Below are 24,221 nucleotides of genomic sequence, written 5' to 3'. Positions count from 1 at the left end.
ATTCCTGATTTTCTTCCCTTCCTTGTTCAGCTCAGTAAATTAAATTATTTATGATTGATGGCCTTTCTCTGATATGCTAATGTCAAAATTAGTGTGTAAGGATTGACAACATCTCATCTTACATAATAAGCACACTATGAATAACCAGGTCAATTTGTAAATTTATGAACTAAAAAGATGACTTTTTTTTTTTTTTAATCAATTATCCACCTTTTTACTTACCAATGTTTGTATGTCCCCTCCCCCAGGGTGTTTTTTTTCCCTCTGGTACCAGCAGTTGAACTCAGGGGCACTCGACCACTGAGCCACACACATCCCCATCCCTGTTTTGTATTTTATTTAGAGACAGGGTTTTACCGAGTTGCATAGGGCCTCAGCCTCTGGAGCCTCCAGGAACCTCAGCTTCTGTGCCTGACCCCCAGAATTCTTTGATACATGTGAAAAACATGTTTTTGTTAAACATAAGAGTCAGCAGAATGTGTTATTTGGGGAAATTAATATATAACTCCCTGTTTTTCCTAAAGGCTTCACAACTCATGAGTTAGAATTACTTGAAAGTTTTTCGTTTTGTTTCACTCAGTTTTTGTTTCACCCAGTTTTTTTGGAACGGAATTGTTTAAGTGATTTTTTAATATATATTTTTAATTGAGTTATAATTTTTACAGGGAAATATGTGGATATAAAATAGTTCAAAGATTTCTGGAAATGTGTGTGTAACTGTTTAACTCTTAATCCTATTAACATGTCCACCCCTGCAAAAAGATTCCTCATGTCCTTTGCCAGTTAAATCTCTGCTTCCCAAAACTCTTTGAGGCAAGGACTTGTCTGAGATTTTTTGCCATGGTTTAGTTATTCCTATTCTGAGTGTTACATAAATGGAATTATGCAATATATACCGCTTGTGCTTAGTATAATATTTTAAAGGTCACATATATTGTTGGTGTATCAGTCATTCATTCCCTTTTATTTTTTTGTTGATACACAATTGGGTTGATTCCAGCTTTGGATTACTATGAATAAGCTTCTATAAATACACTTGTACAAGTGTTTTTATAGATATAGTTTTATTTCTCTTGTATAAATTCTTAGAATTTGAATTACTGGTTTATAGGGATCACATGTTCAGATTTATAATGGTATTTGACAGATTTCCAAAGTGAGTGTGCCATTTTGCACATCTATCAGTAATGCATGAGGATTCTGATTGTTCAGTCTCTCTAGTTTAGTATTGTCCTTGTCAGGTTGGCTTGGGTTTTAGCCATTATAGTGGATGTGCATCCATGTCTCATTTTGGCTTCAATTTGCATTTACTTCATGACTAATATTTTTGAGGACTTTTCATTTTACTTAATAGCCATCCATATGTATTTTTTGTGTATGGAGTGCTTTCTCCATTCTTTTCCCATGCTTCCTTTACATTTTTTTTTAGTAGCTGGGTTGTTTTTGCTTTTTTTAAATTGAATAAAAAGAAAGTTATTCTGGATATAAGTCCTGTAGAACATGTTTTGTAAATATTTTCCCCCAGTTTGCTCGTTCGTTTTCTGATTGTTTTTTTTGCATCTTTTGAGATGGATCATACAATTTTCTCCTTTATTCTGTTAATATGGCAATTACATTGATGATAATTGAGTGTAGAATTAACTTTGCATTTTTAACACATACCCTGCCCAGTCAAATTGTATTATGCTTTTTACCTATTGCTGAAATTGCTTTGATAATATTTTGTTAAGGATTTTTGTGTCTTTTTTCATAAGAGATACTAGTCTTTAAATTTCCCCCCAGTATTTCTAAATTTAGAATTTTCTCTTTTTTTTTATAATTTTTTTTTACATGACAGTATATTTTGAAGTGTTATACATACAGAGAATAAGCGTAACTTGTTCCAGTTAGGATCCCATTATTCTGGTTGTACATGATGTGGACTTACATTGGTCATGTATTTATATATGAGGATAGGAAAGATATGTTCAATTCATTCTACTATCTTTCCTGTTGTCATGCCTCCTTCCTTCTCTTCATTCCTCTTTGATTGGTCCAATGAATGGCTAATCTTCCCCTCCCTTATTGTGGGTTAGCATCTACATAGCAAAGAGAACATTTGTCCTTTGGATTGGGGGGGTTGGCTTATTTCACTTAGCATGATAGTCTCCAGTTCCATCCATTTACTGGCAAATGCCATCATTTCATTCTTGTTTATGGCTGAGTAATATTGCGTTGTGTATATATATATTGGTTCCATAGCTTGGCTATTGTGAATTGAGCTGCTATAAACACTGATGAGGCTGCACCATTGTAGTATGTGGATTTTAAATTCTTTGGTTATATACTGAGGAGTGGAATAACTGGGTCAAATGGTGTTTCCATTCCAAGATTTCTGAGTAATTTCCAAACTGCTTTCCAGAGTGGTTGAACCAATTTGCAGTCCCATCAGCAAATTGGTATCCTTTTCCCTCCACATTCTCCCAGTGTTTATTGTTACTTGTATTCTTGATAATTGTCATTCTTACTGGGGTCAAATGGAATCTCAGTGTAGTTTTTTTTTTTTTTTTATGTTTTGTTTTAGTTGTAGTTGGACACAATACCTTTATTTTATTTTTATGTGGTGCTGAGGATCGAACCCAGCGCCCTGCACATGCTAGGCGAGCGCTCTACTGCTGAGCCACAACCGAAGCCCTCAGTGTAGTTTTGATTTGCATTTCTCTAATTGCTAGAGATGTTGAACGTTTTTTCATATTTTTTTGACCATTTGTATTTCTTCTGTTAAGTGCCTGTTCAATTTCTTTGCTCATTTATTGATTGAGTTATTTATTTATTTATTTTTTGGTGTTAAGTTTTTTGAGTTATTTGTATATCCTAGAGATTTATGCTCTGTTTGAGGTGCTAGTGGTAAAGATTTTCTCCCATTCTGTAGGCTCTCTCTTTATGTCTCTTCATGTCCTTGATTGTTTCCTTTGCTGTGCGGAAGCTTTTAGTTTGATACCATCCCATTTATTGATTATTGATTTTATTTTTTGCTCTTCCATATTTAGTAGAATGAAATTGAACCTGTCTCTTACCCTGCACAAAATTCAACTCAAAGTGGATCAAGGCGTAAATTTAGAGTTCTCTAATCTCATAGCTGGGCTTGGGAATTAGGACCACGTGAGTGGGCTTTGGTCTCCTTTTTATTCTAAGTGCCTCCAAGAAAAAAAAACTAAGGTTGGCATGGAGCATACTCCACTTCTGTCTTTTAGAGGTCATGGTCCTGAACTACTTTTTGTCTAATTTCTGAAACTGGTGATTTCCTGTATTTGTTTTTGTTTATAGTGGGAGGCTAATTGGGTCCTGCTTATTTCTCCCTTGTGCCCAGAAACAGGTGAAATGATTAAAGTTAAGTGTCAGTGCTTTGTTTTCCTACCATTTCCCCTTTCTTGATGCTCTTTCATTTTAGAGTTTTCTTCTTTCTCACTTTGGAATAACATTTCTTTTTGAATGATTCAGCTTGCTGCTGAGTCCAAGGAACTAAAAATGTTAACATTAAATGGGATCATTTGCATGGAATTGCAGAATATTATCTACATTTGTCTTTGACACAGCAAATTAAGATATTAAATCTATGGGCAAGATTAATTTCTTCATAGGATCTTCTAAAGGTTTTCACTGTGAGAAATAAGCCCTCTTATGACTTCTCATAGTCATGAGGTTCAAATGATCTGGTTACCTTGGACCCTCTTGGCTGGTTTATTTGTGAAATGGTCTCTGTCTCTTAGAAGGAAGTAGAATATAAACGTGGTTTTTTTTTTTTTTTTTTTTTTTCTTCTGCAGTTACCTGAGATTTTGTTATGTTTATCTTAGAATTACATTTATTATGAATAATTTGAATTATTTCAGTAGTTGCCAGGTGTGGTAGCACATGCCTGTAATCCTAGTGGTTTGGGGGGCTGAGGCAGGAGGATTCCAAGTTCAGGGCCAGCCTCAGCAATTTAGCAGGGCCCTAAACAATTTAGTGAGACCCTATCTCAAAATAAAAATGAGGAATGTAGGGATATAACTCAGTGGTAAAACATCCCTGTGTTAAATCGCCAATACCCTGCTCTTCAGAAAATAAATATTGTTGTTATTCAGTGTAATTTTACTTTTACTCCCTCTTAAATTTATATGGTTAAGGGGAAGAATGGATAGAGAACATATTTTCTTTGTACTGGAGAGGAACAAATTACATGTCTTTATAAGGCTGTTATCAAACCTATTTTAGTTCTTTGCGTCTCCTGTCTTCTCATTTAGTTCTGTTTCCATTGACCCTTATTGCTTTCTCTTTGTAATGAGGACAGTAATAAATATTCAGTTGATTCTTCTTTTGTATTTAATATTTTAATAACTTTTTCAGTGTTGTAGTTTGAAATCCTGAAAGAATTGATAACTGAAGCAGTGTTATTGATTTTTTTTTCCCTTTAAAAGGGAAATTTAGTAATAGCTATTTGCTTCTTTTTCTCCTGATACTCGAATTTTCAGAACTCCTTTAAACTCTTATATCACTCATTGTATTAACATTTATTTTACAATATCACCTGTGATATCCTTCTTCTTTTAAAGGTGGAAGGGGACTAGGGATTGAACTCAGGGGCACCTGACCACTGAGCCACATCCCCAGCCCTATTTTGTATTTTATTAAGAGACAGGATCTCACTGAGGTGCTTAGCACCTCGCTTTTGCTGAGGCTGGCTTTGAACGAGATCCTGTTATCTCAGCCTCCCTAGCCACTGGGATCAAATCGTGTGCCACCATGCCAAGCTTGTGATATCCTTCTTATACCACTAGTTGTTTTTAGATTTTTTTAATGTGTTTATTTCCCTAACTAGATTTTAAGTTATTTGCTAATGAGGGCCTTATTTTACTTTCTTTTTTTGTATACAGTCCTTAAAAGCTTATTTTATTTATTTTTAACCTTAATTTTTCTACCACCTTTTTAACTGTTCTTTCTGTTCATTTAGTCTCAACTTTTTTTTTTGTACCAGGGATTGAACCCAGAGGTGCTTAACCACTGAATCCATTTCCCCAGCCCTACTCTAAACTTCTTGATGCCATTCACTTTTCTTTCAAATAGGCGCATTCATAATTGACCTTCTTGTAGCTTTATAGTATTCAAAGTTGAAATGAATCATTAAATATAGACAATATAATGAGTATCAAGTCTTTCTAGTATTAAAGTCAGAATATTTATTGAGAAATTTTCATTCTGATATTAGGGACTGTTAAAGATCATGTTTTCTGTTTGTTGTTCTTTTTTGGTAATGTTAGGGACAGAACCCAGGACTGTCATACATGCCAGGCAAGTGTTCTAATACTCAGCCACACTCTATCCCAAAGTTCATCTTTTCAGAGAATGAGTACTTAACTGGGAAAATTTAATGATTACTAAACAGTAGGATTCAAAACTCTGTTTGCATGTACTATATAATATAAAAATTGTTTTATAAAATGACTGTATATGAAGAAAATATATCAAAATGTTTTCACATTTCAAAAAAAAGCATGTATTTTGTCTTGAGAAAATTCTTACAAATGTCATTTAAGAAATAAAGGGAAATTGATTTTTATTTTGAAGTTAGACTTAATGTGATAGTATGTTAAACAGTGGTTTGCAATCCTGGTTTTACAGTATAATCAGAATCTCTGATTGGAGGGTTTGGTTATTGGTATTTTTAGTAAAGCTCCCATGTGATTCTTTTGTGCATCAAAGTTGAGAACCACTATTGAATCTGGCACACAGAACACCTGAATTATTTTAAGTGTAATCATGTTTGCACCCACATTTTTATTCTTGTTTTTTGATCATTTTCTAGGCAAGTAGGGGCTTGCAGGTAGGGTACCCTGTGCTTCTGTTGTGGGTTTCCACCTTAATGTAGAAGACTTGTTACTGCTGATGTATCTGCTCGTGAAAAGAACTCTAAGTAGTTAATGTACACATTTTTCGTATTTGTTATTGGAGTGAAGCGAAGACATATATATTTAAGGTAGATGTTTAGGCACATGCTGGAAATAATGTTCTCCCTTCTATCCAGTGAAGATCTGTTGTATTTTGGGCCTTCATCCATGACTTGTGAAAACAGCTGTGACATGGTGATGTTGAATCACCAAGGATAGAAGTTTGTATTCTTTGCTTCTAGATAACGTATATTCTATTTTGTTTCAGGAAAGTAAATGGGCAGAGAGAAATGGCAGATTGATAATAAATTGGATAATGCAAAAAAAGAAATTCTCTTTTTCTTTTCTTTTTTGCTAACAAAGACAACAAGAAATTAGTTTTTTGAATTGTACTCACCCTTTGTGCTCATGCCAGTAGCAGAACTGGAGGTGGAGATTAGGTTTTTGGATCATGTAACATAATAGTTAATTGTATCACAGTCTTTTACCAGTGTGAACTGATAGAAATCTGCTTAGAAAGAAGTTTGCAGACTGATGTTTGATTTTCCTTGCTGACGTTATGAGAAGTGACCTGAATTTTCAATTCATATGTCATAATTTTTTGGTAGGAAGAAGAAACTTTGTACAGCTTAATTTTTAAATGGCAGCCAGTTCATTTTAGATGGTGCCATTGAAATATATCACATTTTAATTTTTTTTCTGTTGTCATCTTCATTTTGACACTTAGAAGTCTTAAAGAAACGTTTAGTGATATTCTAGTTAAAATGTCAGTCCCAATTTCTTTTCTAAATCTTGGCTATTATAGAGTTGGCAAAGTATTTTAGATTTGAAATATGTTAATAAAATTTTAGTTATGAGTTAAGGTATTTTCTCCAACAGAAATAGCTAGCTTTGGCTAGAATGCAGTGCCAAGGAAGTAGCTCCTTTATTTTGTTATAATGGAAGCTTATTGGATTAGAAAAAAGTATGAAATGAGCTCAAAGAGCCTTCATTGTAGTGGGGCTTTCATTATAATGGCCTGATTTATATGGTTGATTCTCATTATTATAAGTTTAATAAATTATTGCCTGAAGGAAAACTTGAAAATTAAAGTTGATATGACATAGGTTGAAACTGAATAAATCAAAAATTTTATACTGATGGTAATAAGCCAGGATTTGTCTTAGGAAAACCCCTTACAAACCTGAATTATATTATTGAACAATTCTAAAAGTTAACCAAAATTCCTTCTCTTTATTTCCTTTTCTTTATTTCTTACACTGATTCTGTGACTCTTACTCCGTCATTGCCTTGCAACATTCATACATGTCTCTCAGCTACCATTACTGCTAGAGAAGGGGGCACAGGTTATGGAAAAATTTGAGGTGCTGAGTAGGCAATTTAGGGATTGTATCCTCGAACTTCAATATGTTGATTGGTTCAATATGTTGATATGTTTCTAAGGAGTTGATGCCATGCCAAGCCCATGTGAACCACTCTTCCAAGGCTGGGCTGGCAAGTATACTTACCTTGACAGAAGAGGAAAGCTTATTTTTAGGTCCTGATCCAAGTGTTACACAGGTTGCCCCTTTGCTGTTATACTCATTCATAACTGGTATTGCTTGACTCTAGATTGGCAGTCTTCCTGTAAGTACTTTAACTAGGGATTTCTATTTTTTGAATTACAAAAATCCAGGATAAGACACTGTATGTATAAGTGTGGTTTTATTTAAATCTCATGGAGCAAAATGAACTTCTGTGTCAGTTGAGGGTTTTTGAGTGGGGGAAAAAAACAGTTGTATATATTTTCACAAGTTTTCTGTCAGTTAAGATGATGGGCCTCATTTATGAGGTCTCTTACTGCTCTGTTGAACCTTAAACTTCAGCTATGCAGCTATTCCATCCAAAATAATTTTCTTTATACCTCCTAAAGAAGAGCAACTCTCAAATTAATTTGGAAATGTTTACTTCCTTATTTGAAGGTTTCACTGCTTTTAAACTTTTCCCCAATTCTCAATAAATAAGATAGATAATAAATAAGAAAATATCAAACACTAAGTAAATACTAAATGAATAAAAATTCACAATTTAAGAAGTCCATAAAATTCTGTTTTTCACCTTTCCATATTTATTTAACAAGGCAAAACTCCTTACCAGCTATTATTTCTTGTTGTTCAGAATATCTTTTTGTGAATGTATGCCTCTTTGATAGTAATTTTATTTGTTGATGTCCCTTAAAATATGAAATGAATGCAGTTCAGTAAGTTGGTGGAAAATTGTCACTAAGCCCCATTTTCTTTTAGACATTAAATTATTATATGGGAAATAAGTTGTAGGGCTCCTTGGTTTGGAAAATAATGGGAATCAGTGTCAGAAAGGAAAGTATACAGTTCAGTGGACAGTGCTCGCTTGCTTTGGAGCTCCAGAATGCTAAGGTCTGTTTCTTCTAGTTCTGATATACTGGAACAAACTGTGATGAGAAACAGCAGAAGAGTGGGAGTTTGCCATTAATTGGTTAAATCAGGTATTGAGATTTTATTAAATCTCAGAAATATCTTGTAGCCCCTTGGTGATACAGTTAACATGGTTGCTGGTCTTTGCTTAAGGGAAAGCTTAATAAAGATGAAAATTAGTTTAAACGTTTTTCTTAAACTTCTGCAAAGACTGAGCTGTGTATCTGGTTTTGTATATTTTATTGGTTTTGAAAATGGAACTTGAGAGATATATAAGTTATGGACTATTCTGAGAGTATCGAAAAGATTCTTAAATAGTTGGGCTTAATCTTTAAATAGTTATAAATCTAAGTATGAGAATTACAGTGTTTTGAAAGAAATTAATTTATTAGTCTGTGTTGAAAGTTCACTGTAAATAACTCAATAATTTTAACTAGTACTGGTACTAATTAAGTCTTATATTTTAAGGAACCTAGTGACAATGGACCTCTTTTTACTGAATTGAAATTTTACCAGCGAGCTGCTAAACCAGAGCAAAGTAAGAAATACAATATACATATATTAATACTTTTTAAATGACCAATCCCATTTTAGGTTATTTTGTGTCATCTAAGACTAGAGCATTACATCTTTTGACCCTTGATTATTTTTGCTTTATAAATAAATTTCATTTAAATGAGACTTGTATGAAATGATTCGGATTTCTTAATAGGTTTGTTATAAGATTTTACTGATGATATATAGAATAAAGATAAAAAAATAGAACAAAGATAAAGTATGATTTAGGGAATATTGTTAAAAAATTTAGCAGTAACTCTAATCTGTGAGTTAGACTCAAGAATCTCCAAATCTTTTTGAGTATTTTTCTAAATTCTGTAGAGCATAACCTGGGGGGTTGCATAATTGATGAGATAGAACAGAGAGTGTCTGAGTCAAGAGCAGAACTTCTTCCAGCTGCTCTGCTTCCTTCTGTCTTAACACCTCCCCTCTAAGAATCCAAAACTTACAATAGGAACGAAGCTACCGTATCTCCTAGATTTGTGTTTGCTGATTGAGGAAGAGATCTAATGACTGAGGGAAGAAAACCAAACTTACAGATTGGGCTAGAGGGCATGTTGTCCTGTGGAAACAAGTAAACATAGCCAGAGTTGAAATGCAACTGAAGTACAGTGGCTTTTAAAAAAATGCTTTTTGCAGGTTTTTCACTTTAAAAGCAATTTAGGTAACAATTTTGTAGGCTAATAAAAATGCTTTGTACTTTTTGTTTTTGGTTATACTGTACTTTTATGAATAAAGATGAAGTCTTGTGTAAGTACATCCTACTTTTTTAGTGATTAAAAAAAATTATTATGTTTATAGTAGTTGTAATCACAAGCCTCTGTTTTAACTTACAGTTCAGAAATGGGTTCGTACACATAAAATGAAGTACCTTGGTGTTCCTAAGTATTGGGGATCTGGCCTACATGATAAAAATGGAAAAAGGTAAAAATGCATGGTTTGTTTTTCTTTTCCCTCTTTTGAGCATTTCCTATCCATTTGGTTTAGTCAAGAATTATGTATTGAGCATCCAACAATGTCAGTAGGTAAGAGTGTGTCAGCGAATAAGAAGAATAAGCTGTTATCTCTACCTTCTGCTTTACATAGCAGCAGACTGATACTCTGTTAGAAAGGGTGTGCCTCTCTAATTTAACTACTTCTATGGAGCAATATCAATTAGCTGAAGCCTGACAAAGGGAACAAAGCCCAAAGGGCCCTGCATTTCCCTCCCTTTGAAATAAACACATGCATACCACTACATTCTTGGGGCAAAAGAGAGCCCTTAGGATTCCATTTGGTATTTCATGTTGGATATATTATCGATGACCATGGGAAATTAGAGTCTTATTCTTTATGAAGGCTTTAGTTTAGTTGATGAGAGAAAACAAAATGCATGAAACATTTCAAGAACAGTTAAATGCTAAATTGTGACTTTGTCTCAAGATATTTTAGGAATTGAGAGAATAGAATGTTGTTGGAATAGTTGAGTTGGAGAAAACTCCTAATACTTTGTATAATTGGTGCCTTTTAAATATTCATATGAATGATTGGAACTGGGTATATTGGTTAGAATGCTCTTAGTTACAAGGAAAGGAAAACTTTGACTCAGCCATCTTAATCACCCAGGGCCCAGGTATCTTGTCTTCCTATTTTGCCTCATCTTGGCTGTAGTTCTCCATTGTATGGCCTCAGGGTGGATGTCCCACTTCTAGACACAGACCCAATGGCAGAAAATGATACCATCATCTCCTGAGTTTCCCTTTTCTAGAAACCTTCCCTGGAGTCCTGTGGCAGAATTCCTCTTACATTTTCTTGTCAGGCTTTTGTTAGTGCTCTCTCTCACTAGGCACTGGGAGGGGCAAGGTGGTCACAGGTATTGACTTGGTGCAACACATGGTTGTGTGGAGGAGGGCAGATGCCCAGACCAAATTGGTGCCATTAGAAAAGATAGAGCAGGGGCAGCTCTTGACAATCATCTGTTTCTGGGGAGTATGGGAACTCCCTGATATCACATGTAACATTACCTGTGGTTTTGATGGAACAAGTTTGCTTTGAGGTGACCAGAGCCAGAGAGACACGGTGGGTCATAGGCTGGTGTAAGCTGTGGCAAGGACGCCGGAAGAGAACTTCAGAAGTGCCAGAGTGTGGGGACTGGAACCAGACACATTTCTGCCTGTGTTAGCTCACTGTTCACAAGTGGTGTGTGCGGGGGTGGGGGATGGGACACCTTACCTCAGCCTGTTTGTTTTATAAACTGAGTACATGACTCGTGCCTAAAATCATGGATGAGGTTTTGATTTACTTCTTAGGTGGAAGCTCTTAAAAATAACTATTATAGGTCTATCAACAGTTTAAAAAAAATAGTAAGGTTATTCTTCTAACCACCTCTCCTGCCAAAAATCATCACTTTTCCCTGTAGCTTATTTAAATTAATACACACACAGAGCTTAGAACAGTGTTAAGATTGTAAAAACGTAGCTGCTATCATTATGAAATCATTTATACTGATCTATATTTTCCCATTACTTGAATTGTCACATCCAACTCCCCAGAAGAAAGTACATGAAAGGTTTTACTTTAAAGGAGTTCTTCAGAAATAACCTTTATTTTACTACTCTATGATAGATAGAATTGTCTTTCTAGAATCATGCTTCAGTTGATATTTATAATTTAGAAATGGTGAGATTAGGGATTGTTTGGAATAGTGATGGGGTGATCTGTGGATAAAGACAAAGACCTATTTGATATGATTTGTTAATAGATCCTATGTTGCATCAAGTAATTGTGTTTTAACCCTCTTTCAGACTGTCAGCAGAAGTTTGTATTTTTGTTATGCATATGTTATTATAATAATTACACCCATCACTTATTTGTTAAAGCAAAAATGTACATGTGTCCTGGTGTCATCTCAACTTTTCAAACCCTGTTATACAAAAGAAATCAGAAAGTCAAAATCACTGTTCCCTCTATTATTTCAGGATACCAGGAAATCTTACAGGAATGAATACCTTGTTGCCACTAATTAATTGTATGACTTTGGATGTATTACTTGACTCCCTATATTATTTTGTTTATTAAAAGATATATAGACAAGAAGATCTTTAATTCTCTTCCAGTTCAAAAATGGAGAGAATCCTGATTTTTTTTTTTTTTTGTAAATTTGGTGTGTTGTCTTTTAATGTTAGTTAGCTCTTCCTTCCCTTTTAAATTCATGTTGTATTTCTAATATAGAAGCCTACAACATTTAAGTGGGATTTTTGTCTTCTAGTGCTGTTTATTTTGTACTGTGGATATAGTGGTTAACTGCTGGAGGACAGATGGGGTGATCAGAGTATCTGCCTTATGGATGGGGCCAGGCTGAAGTGCTCAGAGCAGTGCTGTGCTCACTCCAGGCATCCAGCGTATGCTTGCTCTTGGGAGGATGATGATTCGTAATCCTACCCTATTGGAAGATAGCTGGATACATTTTGAGTGTGGTCTTGGTTTTTATTGATTTATTTTTTTGAATGATTTAACTAGACAAGTTAGAAATTGGAAAGCTTCTGCAAAGCAATAATGTTTTTCAGTACATACTGAATCTTAGAATTGGAAAGCTATAACAGACCTTAGAAAGGGTGAGTTTTCAATACTTCATTTTATGTCTGTAGAAGTTGTGGCCTAAGGAAGTAATGTTACTTGCCCAAGGTGACATGATTGGTTTTTTGCAAAACTAAAAATCGTCATATTTTTCCTGGATATTTCTTCTTCTGTAAATCTCAGCCAATAAGTTTTTAATGTATCATCCGTTTATACCATTTAGACATTTTATGTATCTATTATAGCATCTGTTGATGATCATGGTATAGATTATTAGTGCTGCTGAAATGTACCTTAAAAATAGAGAAAATAGTCAAAAGAATGAAGCTGTTATCTAGAAACATAAATTCATACTAACTATGAGAATAATTAGTGCTTTTATTATTTTGTTTTATTTTTGCTGTAGATGAATCTGGTGGATTCTCTTTGTGGGCATTATCTTAAATTAAATATTATCTCTTCTAACTAGTTGAGACCAGGAAGAGAGCCCTTGTACAAGTAAAGGGCAAGGTAGGAAAGCACTGACTTTTTTTGAGATTTCTGGTTGAGAGAAATATTTCAAATGTTTGTGTATATTTCTTTGTTTCATTTTTAGACTACTGTCTTACTCTATATTTCCTTGAAAAAAATTACTTTGAAAGCAGAGTTCTCAGTGCAAAGTATGGTTTTCCTGAGTTATATTTTCTTCATTGACTTTTCTTGTTTGACTTCAGTTACAGGTTTATGATAATGGATCGCTTTGGGAGTGACCTTCAGAAAATATATGAAGCAAATGCCAAAAGATTTTCTCGGAAAACGGTCTTGAAGCTAAGCTTAAGAATTGTATGTGAGCTACATTCTTCATGTTTTTTAAAAAAATCATTTTTTTAATAAAGCAAAGGCTGTATTAACTGTGTATTGAAGTTTGGTCCTCTGCTGGTTGTGTTAGGTACTGCATTAATTTATTTTGTATGATATTTTCCATAGCTGGATATTCTGGAATATATTCATGAGCATGAGTATGTACATGGAGATATTAAGGCCTCAAATCTTCTTCTGAGCTACAAGAATCCTGACCAGGTAGCTTTGGAACTTTAGTTTCTTCTGTTTAAAATGTATTATTTGAAAACAAATATGGTTGCTTTGAACTCTTGAACCCATGCAGAAGTTTTACTTTTTGAAGTTAAAAAGGTAATAATAATATTTCTTCTTGACACTTTTATCTAGTTAACATTCTACATTTTTGATGCAATTTGTTGGCACTTGATCAAGTTGGCTATTTTGCCCTAAATAATATTCAGAAGAAGTACTTGTGATACAAAATGAATTTCAAATAGCTGTTTGGGGGTGGAAGCTTAAAATTATATAGTACACCAATGAATTATGTTTGCCTGTCTGCTTTGTCACTTTTTTTATTTCCTTTGTTCAAGAAATCCATCAAATGTAAGTGTTCTGTTACTTGGAAAATTTGGTCTTTAACATGTTGATTATTCAAATCAATTGGTTTACAGAAATATCTGAGCTGTCTAAATTTGTATACCCTTAGTGTTTGGAATTCAAATGTGCGTTTTTTAGTTTATTACATTCTCTTTGTGATATTTTACTGTTTAAGGCAAGGAGAAAAGCTAATGTTATTATACCTTTTTTGGGGGATCAGTTTAGTTGGAGTAGAGGAATCTATATAATTTTCTTGTATCTTCCATAATTTTGATAAAAGTAAGCTTTAGTTGACACTCATAGTTGGGCCATAATTCTCATTTCTTAGCTTGATATACATAGAAGATTTAAACATTCTAAATATGTTGGGTACTTTGATTATTGCAATCATTTGTTAGTATTTTATGTCATTCTTTTTTTCTTTCAAACCTTGTTTTAATTCCCTCTTGCTTCATTTTGCTTTTTGCTTTGGCTCTCCTTTTTACCATTATCTTGTATGTTTGCTCCCCTCCACTCCCACATCAGTGGTGGTGGGCATAAGGGTCGCTTAACAGAAGAAAGTTGCTATAGTTTGACTCACAAATCTTAAAAGCAGTCTCAGAATTAGTCCAACTCTTTCTAGCCATCTCATTTAAGATGCTTCTCTCTTGAAAATAAAATAGCCAAGAACCAGAGCAGTAAGGATTCCATTAATTAAAGTGGTGTGGACTTGTATAATATGATAAAAATGCAACTTACATTAGTTTGCACTTGGCTAAAGCATGCTGCTTTTGTTTATGTGGAAATATTTTGTAGCTCTGTTATCTTTCAGAGATTCTTCTTTCAGTATTAGATCTATCTTTGTATTTTTTACTTCAGTTTCCTGTTTTGCCTGCATGCATATATTTGTAATAGTTACCCAGAATTAGAGATGTGATATATGGCTATAGGATAGAAGACAGCCAAATATGCAGTCTTGTGTGCTACTCAGATCCACATGTATCTGCCCCCAGATATGTGTGTATGTATTATTCAGATTTAACTTAGATTATGAAGACTTGCTTTAATATACAGTATTTAAATGCCGATAAAGGCCTTATCTAAAAGTTCTTAATGATCTTTATTAGGATCCTTGAACCATTTTTATGAAGTAAATTCATATTTGATTATTTTATAAGTGAAGTAATAGGAATAGAAGATAACTTGTATCTATCTGTTCTGTTAGCAGTCTTATGCTCTGTGTGCTTTTCTTTGTGGGAAGTGCTAGTTGTGTTGCCACATGTATTGATGATTGACTTTGTGCTCAATTTTGTTTTAAGATTTATAAGAGTTGGTAAATTGAGGAGACAAGATTGGTTACAAGTTTAGTACATACTTTAAAAAGTATACAAAGTCAATTAATACTTTGGACCATGGCGACATATCATTTAACATTTTTATTAAAAAAAAAAAAAAAATCTTGGGCTGGATGTGTGGCTCCATGGCAGAGTAACTTGCCTAGCATGCACAAGGACCTGGATTTGGTACTCAGAACTGCAAAAAATAAGTAAAAAAGTTTGTTTGTTTTTTTTTTTTTTTTGAAAGCCTTTCGGAATTGAATATTTATTATTGTGTACATTTTGCTTCTAACCTGTTTGTGGTGCTGTAGTTTGTCCTTGTAGGTGAATGCACCCTCAAATAAAGTATTTTATTTCTGTACAGCAAAGAAGTATAGTTACAATGATTTTGGCTTTAATTTGTCTTGGTACTTGGAAATTTATAGGTTTACTTGGTAGATTATGGCCTTGCTTATCGGTACTGTCCAGAAGGAGTTCATAAAGAATACAAAGAGGACCCCAAAAGATGTCATGATGGCACTCTTGAATTCACCAGCATTGATGCACACAATGGCGTGGGTATGTCCTCGGTATTTGAATGAGAAATATGCTGCTAATGTTTTCAACAGAATTCCTACATGAGTCTTAATTATGCATAAATATAAACAGGGAGATAAGAATTAAAGAGGCAGAATGGGATGGGGAAAGACGGCAGAGGTTAGACTCCTACAGTTATATAACATGGCCCTCATGCATTCTCTTCCCTCTCATGTCCTATCCTTCCAAGATGTCTGAGAATGTTGCAGTGGCAAGGTAGTTCATTTCATTCCAGTGAAGATTTCTTTTTGGTTTTAAATAGCTTTAATTGAAATATTTGTTTGTTTTCTTTTCTAATGTCTGTAAGTTTCTTATTCAGCTACAATATTAGAACAGGTAGCTTTTATTTTGTCACCGATTAAGCTTATTTCTTCTGCAGTCATTTATATTTTCTATGTCGAACACTGGAGAGTCTCAAACACCCAGTTCTTAACAGTTTTAGTATCTTCAGGCTTTCCAAAGACAATAGTAAATGTGTCATGGTTTTATAGTTTATTTCCTCCATGTATAGACTTAGTTTGAAATCCTAGGGTTTATCAGTAATACTTCTTTTACCTTATTGCACTATATGTATTATGCGTATATGTATATATGTACTATATATATGTATATGTAATATATATGCTTTTATATAATACATATTATATATACATATATAGTACATAATATAGGTGTATATAGACACACATATATTTGAAATAAAAGTTATTTTATTATGCTTAATTTTCTTCTTTTGTGTTTGTAGCGCCATCAAGACGTGGTGATTTGGAAATACTTGGTTATTGCATGATTCAGTGGCTTAGTGGCCAACTCCCCTGGGAGGATAATTTGAAAGATCCTAACTATGTTAGAGATTCCAAAATTAGGTAAAGAACAAATTGAGTTATTTTGGGGGGTGGAAGCATGATAGGGCAAATGTTCTTTTTGGTCAGAATCTCTCAATAGGAACTGTAGTTTTAAATGATACTAATCTGGAAGTAAGAAAGTACTTATTGAACAGGAAAGTTTCTTGGACTTCAATTTATTTTAGAAGAATGCCTGTGAGAGTATTTAGGATGTAATTCAATGTTGCTTAATGTGCTTGTTACTGTTACTAACTCTTAACAATATTCTGTGACTTCAAGCTTCAAACAATGACCCATTCTTTAATTTTTAACAGATACAGAGAAAATATTTCAGATTTGATGGAGAAATGTTTTCCTGAGAAAAACAAGCCAGGTAGGAAAAGACTTCTTAAAATGTTCATAGGGGTTTTGTTTTTCTGGAAAGAAGAATGTGTGGTGTTGTGAAGTGCCTTCTATTGGAAGCGTATAGGTGTTTTAAGTGGGGACATTGTACTGAGCCTGCTCGACTAAAAAAGCACTTCCCTTTTCAGAGGTGAGCTGCAAGTGAATATTCGTGCTCCATTGAATTATTCAGTGCTTTGAGGAAAAGAAGCAATTTCACTCACTTGTTCAGCTGGTATTCATTGAGGCTTTGTTGTATGGTAGGGACTGTTCTAGGCACTGGGATATATGCATCATTGAGCAAAACAGAATAAAACCCTGCCCTTGTGAAGCTCACATTCTAGTTGGGAGTGATAGTAAACAAGTAAGTGAATTTTATCATACCTCATGTCAGTACTCTGGAACAATAAGAAAACAGAGAATAGGATTAGGATATAGAGATGTGAGAGGTAATAAAGTGGGGAGGAGGATAGAAATTTTGCATAAAGAGATCAGGAACAGCCTTACTGAATGGGGGACATTTCAGCAGTTTTCAGAGGAAGTAAGGGAGTAAGCTCTGGAAGGCTGAGGAATAGTTAGTGTTCTAGGCAGAAGGGACATGATGCCAAGTGGATTTGAGAAATATGTCCTTTTTTGAGCAAGAGTGTAAGGTTTGGAGAAATAGTGATGTTGACTTTAAGGGAAATTTCTGGCTTCTGTTGTGACACACTATAGAGGGGCAGATTCTGAGGCTATAGTAATCAAAGCAAGGGAAGTGGCAGTGGAGGAGGGACAAGTGTGCTCGTTCTCTCTCTCTTTTTCTCTTTCTCTCACATCATATATACAGAAGTCTTTTCTGGCCTTTGCTCAGTTGTCCTCCTCTTCAGAGAAATGTCTGTCCTATTTATTTATGCTATTTAACATTGCAGACTACCACCCACATCAGATATAATATGGCTTTCCCAGAATTACCCTTTGTGCCTCCAACCAGTTAACCTGTCCTCATTGGCTTCACTTCTAACACCAAAGATTTGTTTCTGAGATTTATAAAAATGGAATCATATACTGAATGAAATAGATACAAGTCCTGCCCTCATGAAATTAGCGTTTAGTTCTGTTAATATCCTTTTTCTTTCACTCAGTGCTTCATTTGTGAAATTTATCCTCATTGTTGCATGTTGAAGAGTAGTTGTTCATTTTCATTTCTGTGTAGTATTCCATTATGTTTATATACCGTTATTTATATGTTCTACTATTAGGTCATTTCTAACTTTCAACAGTTACAGATTGCCAATTGCATATACATAGAGGTATGTTGTCTACTTGCAGTTGACTTCTGTGTGTTCTATAATAGGTCACTTTTTTTTTCTCCACCTCCAGGTTGGTATGGAGTTTACCCAGCAGTCTTTCTTAAAAAGACTGCTCTTTCCCTCTGATGCCACTTTCTTATAAATCAGGTATAGATCTATTTCTGAACTTTTTCTTTCATTTGTTTTTTTGTCTGTTTTTGAGCTACACTCTTAATTATTGTAGCTTTATCTTACATCTTGGCATCTGGTGAAATCTGGTAGTTTAAATCCTCTTGCACTGTTTTTCTTTAAACTTGACTTTGCTATTCTTGGCACTTTGCATTTTAATTAATAAATTTTAGAATCACCTTGTCAATTCTACATGTGTACATCATGCACTAAGTTTGCTAGAGCTTTGGGACTGAATTGATTCTTTAGATTAGTTTGGGTAACAATGACATCTTTGTAGTAGTGGTGAGTCTTCCATTTGACTAATATGGGGAATATATTCATTAAATTTGTCCTACAGTTTTCTTGATGGGGTTTTATAGCTTTTTCCTACAAAAAAAAATCTTGCTCATATTTCATTGTATTTATGTTAGGCATTTGATGTTTTGGAATGTTATTTTAAGGGGTATGTTTTAAAATTTTTGTTTTCCAACTGATTTTTTATAGATGTACAAATAGAATGGGTTTTATAATATATTTACCTTGTCTCTGTGACTTTGCTAAGTTCACCAATTCTAGTAGTTTTTTTAGTAGTTTTTTTTTAAAATTTAGATTCTGTAGAAGATTCTTTTACATGTACTGTCATGTTGTTTGCAGCTAAAGACTTATATTTTTTATTTTGCTTATTATGCCTTCTGTTTCTTTTCTTTCCTTACTATATTGGTTAAAAAAATGTATGATTTTTTTCAGTAATGCTAAATAGAAGTAGTAAAATTAGATCTTTTCCATTTTTCTCTCTCAGGGAAAATTTTCAGTATTTGCTAGACCCAGTGATGTTTGTTTTAGGTGTTTTGTAGATCCCTTTTTTCAGAATAAAAAAGTGGAAGTTTGGGATTTTTTTCTTGTTGTGTCCCAAGTATCTACACAGAGTACCTGGGCCCCGGGCGTTCCAGTATTGGAATTAGTGAGTGTGTCTGTGTACCACTGACAGAATGCCTCCATGAATTGATGTGGAATGGAAGAAGAAGAGGAGGAGATTTAAGAAAAACAGATTTTGGCCTCAACCGGGATGGAATACTCAGTAACAGGGAAAACTGCAGGGAGTAGGTTTTACGGTTAGGTTAGGAGTTTCGATTTGAATTTATTGGGATTTGAGGGGACAATTACATATCTAAGAACCAGCATGTGAGGCAGGGAATATGTGGGTCTGTGGGTCAGGGGAAAGAACTGTGTGTGTGTGGCAGTAGCCCTGGAAGGAATTTGAATGTTAAACAATGCTGATCTTCTAGGAATTATTCTTATGATAAGGTTCTGCCATAGTGTGCAGAAAAACCAGAAGCTGATTTTTATGGGAAAACTGGGCTTTCTTGTTCCTTTCTTTAATTGCTTTTGGTGTGTTTTATTTTTTATTAACACAAAGAATGCTGCTCTATTTTATAGTAATATTGGTTTCCATGCCCAAAAAATGTTGGCTGTGATACTTGTTGTACTTAAGGACATTTTAGTTCCAGAATTTTATTCTAGGTTCTTTTTTTTTTAAGCTGAAAACTACAGTTATGTTATGCATATTTAAATTTTAAGTCTCTTTTGTTATTTCTCACAATTAAAAATATGTTTTTATTTTGCCTGACAATTCCTGAATTGAAAAACATACTTTCGCTGGACAAATGATTAACAAATTCATATCTTAACAAGGTGTCCGTATGCTTCCATTTTGATTTTACTATAACCGTGAATCATTTTCTTAGGAGTAAGAGATAAACATGTCATATTTGTGATTAAAAGTTAGAAATGGTTGTGTTATTCTTTCAGGTGAAATTGCTAAATACATGGAAACTGTGAAATTACTGGACTATACAGAAAAACCTCTTTATCAAAATTTACGTGATATACTTTTGCAAGGACTAAAAGCTATAGGAAGTAAGGATGATGGCAAGCTGGACCTCAGTGTTGTGGAGAATGGAGGTTTGAAAGCAAAAACAGCAACAAAGGTGAATTTTGTTATTAACTTATCCTTCAGGCTTCTTCTGATTATAATTGCAATGAATACTGATTTTTAGGAAAGTAAAACAGTAGCTAAATGAAGAAAATAACAGATTGCTTGGCAATTAAATGTTTATCACCACTATGCAAAGGAAAACTCTTTTTATGACAACATAACAGTATGTACAGGATTGTAGAAAAATAAATATTTATATATTTCTCATGTCCAGTAGCAAATTATTAAATATCTAAAATGATTTTAACTTGAGATACTGGTGTCTGGCAGTGGGATATTGATGGAGCACTAAATTAATGATTTATGTGTTATTTTCTCTCAAGTCTTCCCTTAGGGTTGATCTTATTTATGGGTAGAGGAAAAGTGTTTACCATTTGAAAGTTGGCATAACTTCCCTTTTTTTAAATTTCCCTTCCTACCTTTCTTCTTTTTTTGTAACAGGGATTGAACTCAGGGGCACTTGCCACTGAGCCACATCCCCAGCCCTGTTTTGTATTTTATTTAGAGACAGGGTCTCACCGAGTTGCTTAGTGCCTTGCTTTTTTTTTTTTTTTTAAAGAGAGAGTGAGAGAGATAGAGGTAGAGAGAGAGAGAATTTTTTTTTTTTTTAATATTTATTTTTTTTTTTTAGTATTTGGCAGACACAACATCTTTGTTTGTATGTGGTGCTGAGGATCGAACCCGGGCCGCACGCATGCCAGGCGAGCGCGCTACCACTTGAGCCACATCCCCAGCCCCTAGTGCCTTGCTTTTGCTCGGATGAGCCACTGGGATTATAGGTGTGTGCCACCACACCTGGATGAAAACTTCCTTTTTTTTTTTTTTAGAGAGGATTTTTAAATATTTATTGTTTAGTTTTTGGCGGACATAGCATCTTTATTTTATTTTTATGTGGTGCTGAGGATCAAATCCAGGGCCGTGCGCATGTCAGGCAAGCTTGCTACCGCTTGAGCCACATCCCCAGCCCAAAAACTTCCTTTTTTTTTAGTTTTGGTATTTTAACATTGTTTTGCTCTTTAAAGAAATGTCGAGTGTATCTGCATATTTTGGAAATATGAAGAAATAATAACTTGCTATCATGGAATTATTACATAAGCATGTAAAGAGCTCTTGGTATCACTTAAAAATTTAGATTTATAGGTGTGCATTGTTATTAATTTACTGTTGGTTATTTTTTGATACTGTTGGTTATTTATTGATAACCTTACTTTCTTCATTATCTGAAATTATTTAGTAAAATCAATTAGCTTTTTTTTTTAAATAAGGAAATGGAAACTACATTTAGAAGAAAAATTTTTTTTCAAATTATTGGCTGGTTTTACTCTTGTTAATTCTATAAATCCCAATACATTTCTCTGGTAATTTCAGACTCCAAAGTATTAGAAAAAAGCTTGAAAAAATTTTCCTCTCTTTTAAAATCAGAAACAGCCTATTAAAAGGTTTTCCTAAGCCTTTAACTTAAAAAGGAAATAGGGATTTCAAAATTGGTTCATGAATTTTACTTTCTTTGGCGAATAGCTGGTCTCTTTTTTCGTAATTTTATTATAGAGTCTGGAATTATATGCATGTGTGTTGTCATATGTGTAATTTTTTTCTTCTTCCTTCATAAGTTTGTCTTAATTGCATTTACTCCATATTTGTGGTCTACAAATGGCCTGAAAGCCAGATTCAGGATTGAAATGAAGAGGGTAAAGTGGAAATCTTGAGTGAAATTTTTCATTAAGATAGTAAACTCATTGTTGCACACATGTTTAAACATACAGCATGCATTTTATTGATTAGGACAGATTTCTTTGCGTTAATATTTATAGCTAGCTCCTATAGTGTTGCTTTCTAAACTGTTGCTGATTGAGAAGATCTCTCCTACAGTGAGACTTGTCTAGAGTAACTCCTCCTTCCTTTGCAAATCCCTGTTGTTTGAATCTACATGCTGGATAAAATTTGTTTTTTGTGACCTCATAATTCTCTTGTGTCGTTGGGTGGTTCACAGGTCTGGAAATTTCCTGTTGGACCATCTCCTACATGTTTAAAGCTTCATTTAAGGCAGGAAAAAAAAAGTATGCCAAATTGAACTATGAGGAGGTTTACTTCATTAGTTTACTGTTTCCCTCCCTGCCCCACCCCTTTCAATACCTATTGCTGACCCAGGGCTATTCTGTATAGCAAAAAGATATTATTACAGGTTAAGATTAGTTTAGGTAAGATCATGAAACTGCTTGATATCCATGCAACTGAAGTGAGTTAACTAGTTCTCACTTTTTCTCTTTTCATTTGTGAGATGAAATGGTCTGATGATACCACTTTCTAAAAAGCCAGCCTGCCTGCCTGCCTGCCCCGACACCCTCCCTCCTTTCTTTTTTTCTTTCTTTCCGAAAACATTTTCTTATAATAAATTGTAAATGCCTCCACTAAAACAAATGAAAGCAGTGTTCCACTGATGGAAAAGTTGGCATCTCCCTGGGGTGGTGGTGGGGGGGAGCTTTCTCTGAGAAACTAGTACTCTGTCTCTTTTTTGTAAGGCCTATAATTCAGTTGTCTTTTTTTGCTCTGGTTTCCAGGAGACTCAAAACTAAAAATGGTGCTTTATACTAGAAACACTATTAATTCTTATAATTAGTATATTTGCTCCCTCTTTTCCTTTGTCATAATTGTTGGAAGTAAAAAGTATATATACTTTGTGTTTATCAGAAGTCTCTCTTTGAAAGGGGTAAGTTTAAAGAAGTCAATATATATTTCTTGTAGGGTTACTAGAGATATCTTTTATGGTACAATTTTTAGGAATAAATTAATAATGGAATAAAGCAAAGTTTCTTTTGAATCTTGCAACCATGTTCTTTTATGGTGAAATGTATGTGCAAACTGCAGTTAAATAAGAAATTTGTCTACTTGGGAAAATATGTTCTTCCCAATAGCTAAAGAGTTTTATTTAAAGCCCAGAACTTTGGAATGGTGCAAGGCTGAAAAAGAAAGAGGCCAAGTATAAATATGCCCTTAAAAAGTACAAAGCCCAAAGATTTTCATTGTTGATTAGAACTAAACACTTTCATTAGAATGTACATTGCAGTAGTTATTGGAGTTAGTGTGCACTCTTAAATGAACATTCAATAGTCATTGTAGATTGCCTAAATTATGTACCTGATCTGAGCTAAGTCTCTAGGCCTGCCCAGGTCAATAATGTGTGGTCCATCCTTAAAGAATAGCTTAATTTACTGGACTCTCTCTCCCATCTGGACTAAGAATGGCTTAATTTACTGGAAAGAACTCAGCAAGTTAAAAGAATGCTAATAACTCCATTAGCTGTTTTCTTCTAGGGTTTTGACTAAGATGCTTACCCAACTCAAAAGAAAGGGCTGGCTGTTGATTGGACTCACTTGACTTTTATCCCTAGGGAATTTTTTAGTAGATCTAGAGTATGGCCCTGAAATTTGTGTTTTATTTTTTCAATTTCTGACAGTATATATTATCCCTATGAATGATCTACACATATCTTCTTTCCTGTCCCTCATTTTACCTCCCATTTTTAAATTTTTTTTCAATTGTATTGTACTAGTTGTCCTTTTTTTCAGTTTCTCTTAAAACTTATCAACTATTGTCAATTAAACCCCTGCTGGTGCTCAGCCTGGAGCAGGGTACAAAGATTTGAATAGAGCAGCAGCCTTCCACTGAAAGTGTGCATCTTTCCTGCCCACCTGCCTATGTGCCTCGTCCCTGCTTTCTGACTCTACTATGAGCTGAGCAGCTTTCCTCATCTGGGTCCTTTTCTCATGATGTGCTGCCTCACCTTGGGCCCAGAGCAGTGGGGT

General features: G+C 34.2%; 1 protein-coding gene across 3 annotated transcripts in view; it reads left to right on the top strand.

Moving 5' to 3' along the window:
- Vrk1 (VRK serine/threonine kinase 1) overlaps nt 1–24,221 on the top strand; it is a 79,473-nt gene that overhangs the window by 40,259 nt on the left and 14,993 nt on the right. For all 3 annotated transcript variants that reach the window (XM_046440511.2, XM_058577722.1, XM_046440512.2), the window contains 8 exons: nt 8,805–8,874; nt 9,731–9,818; nt 13,163–13,271; nt 13,416–13,508; nt 15,607–15,739; nt 16,503–16,623; nt 16,917–16,975; nt 20,232–20,410. In XM_046440511.2, coding sequence (XP_046296467.1) covers nt 8,805–8,874; nt 9,731–9,818; nt 13,163–13,271; nt 13,416–13,508; nt 15,607–15,739; nt 16,503–16,623; nt 16,917–16,975; nt 20,232–20,410 — 852 coding nt within the window. The remainder of the gene's footprint in view (nt 1–8,804; nt 8,875–9,730; nt 9,819–13,162; nt 13,272–13,415; nt 13,509–15,606; nt 15,740–16,502; nt 16,624–16,916; nt 16,976–20,231; nt 20,411–24,221) is intronic.

This window comes from Marmota monax, unplaced genomic scaffold (assembly GCF_021218885.2).
Source record: "Marmota monax isolate L192 unplaced genomic scaffold, Marmota_monax_Labrador192_F-V1.1 WCK01_AAM20220418_F8-fsc00017, whole genome shotgun sequence".
NCBI lineage: Eukaryota > Metazoa > Chordata > Mammalia > Rodentia > Sciuridae > Marmota > Marmota monax.
This window is presented reverse-complemented; position numbering and strand designations above follow the sequence as displayed.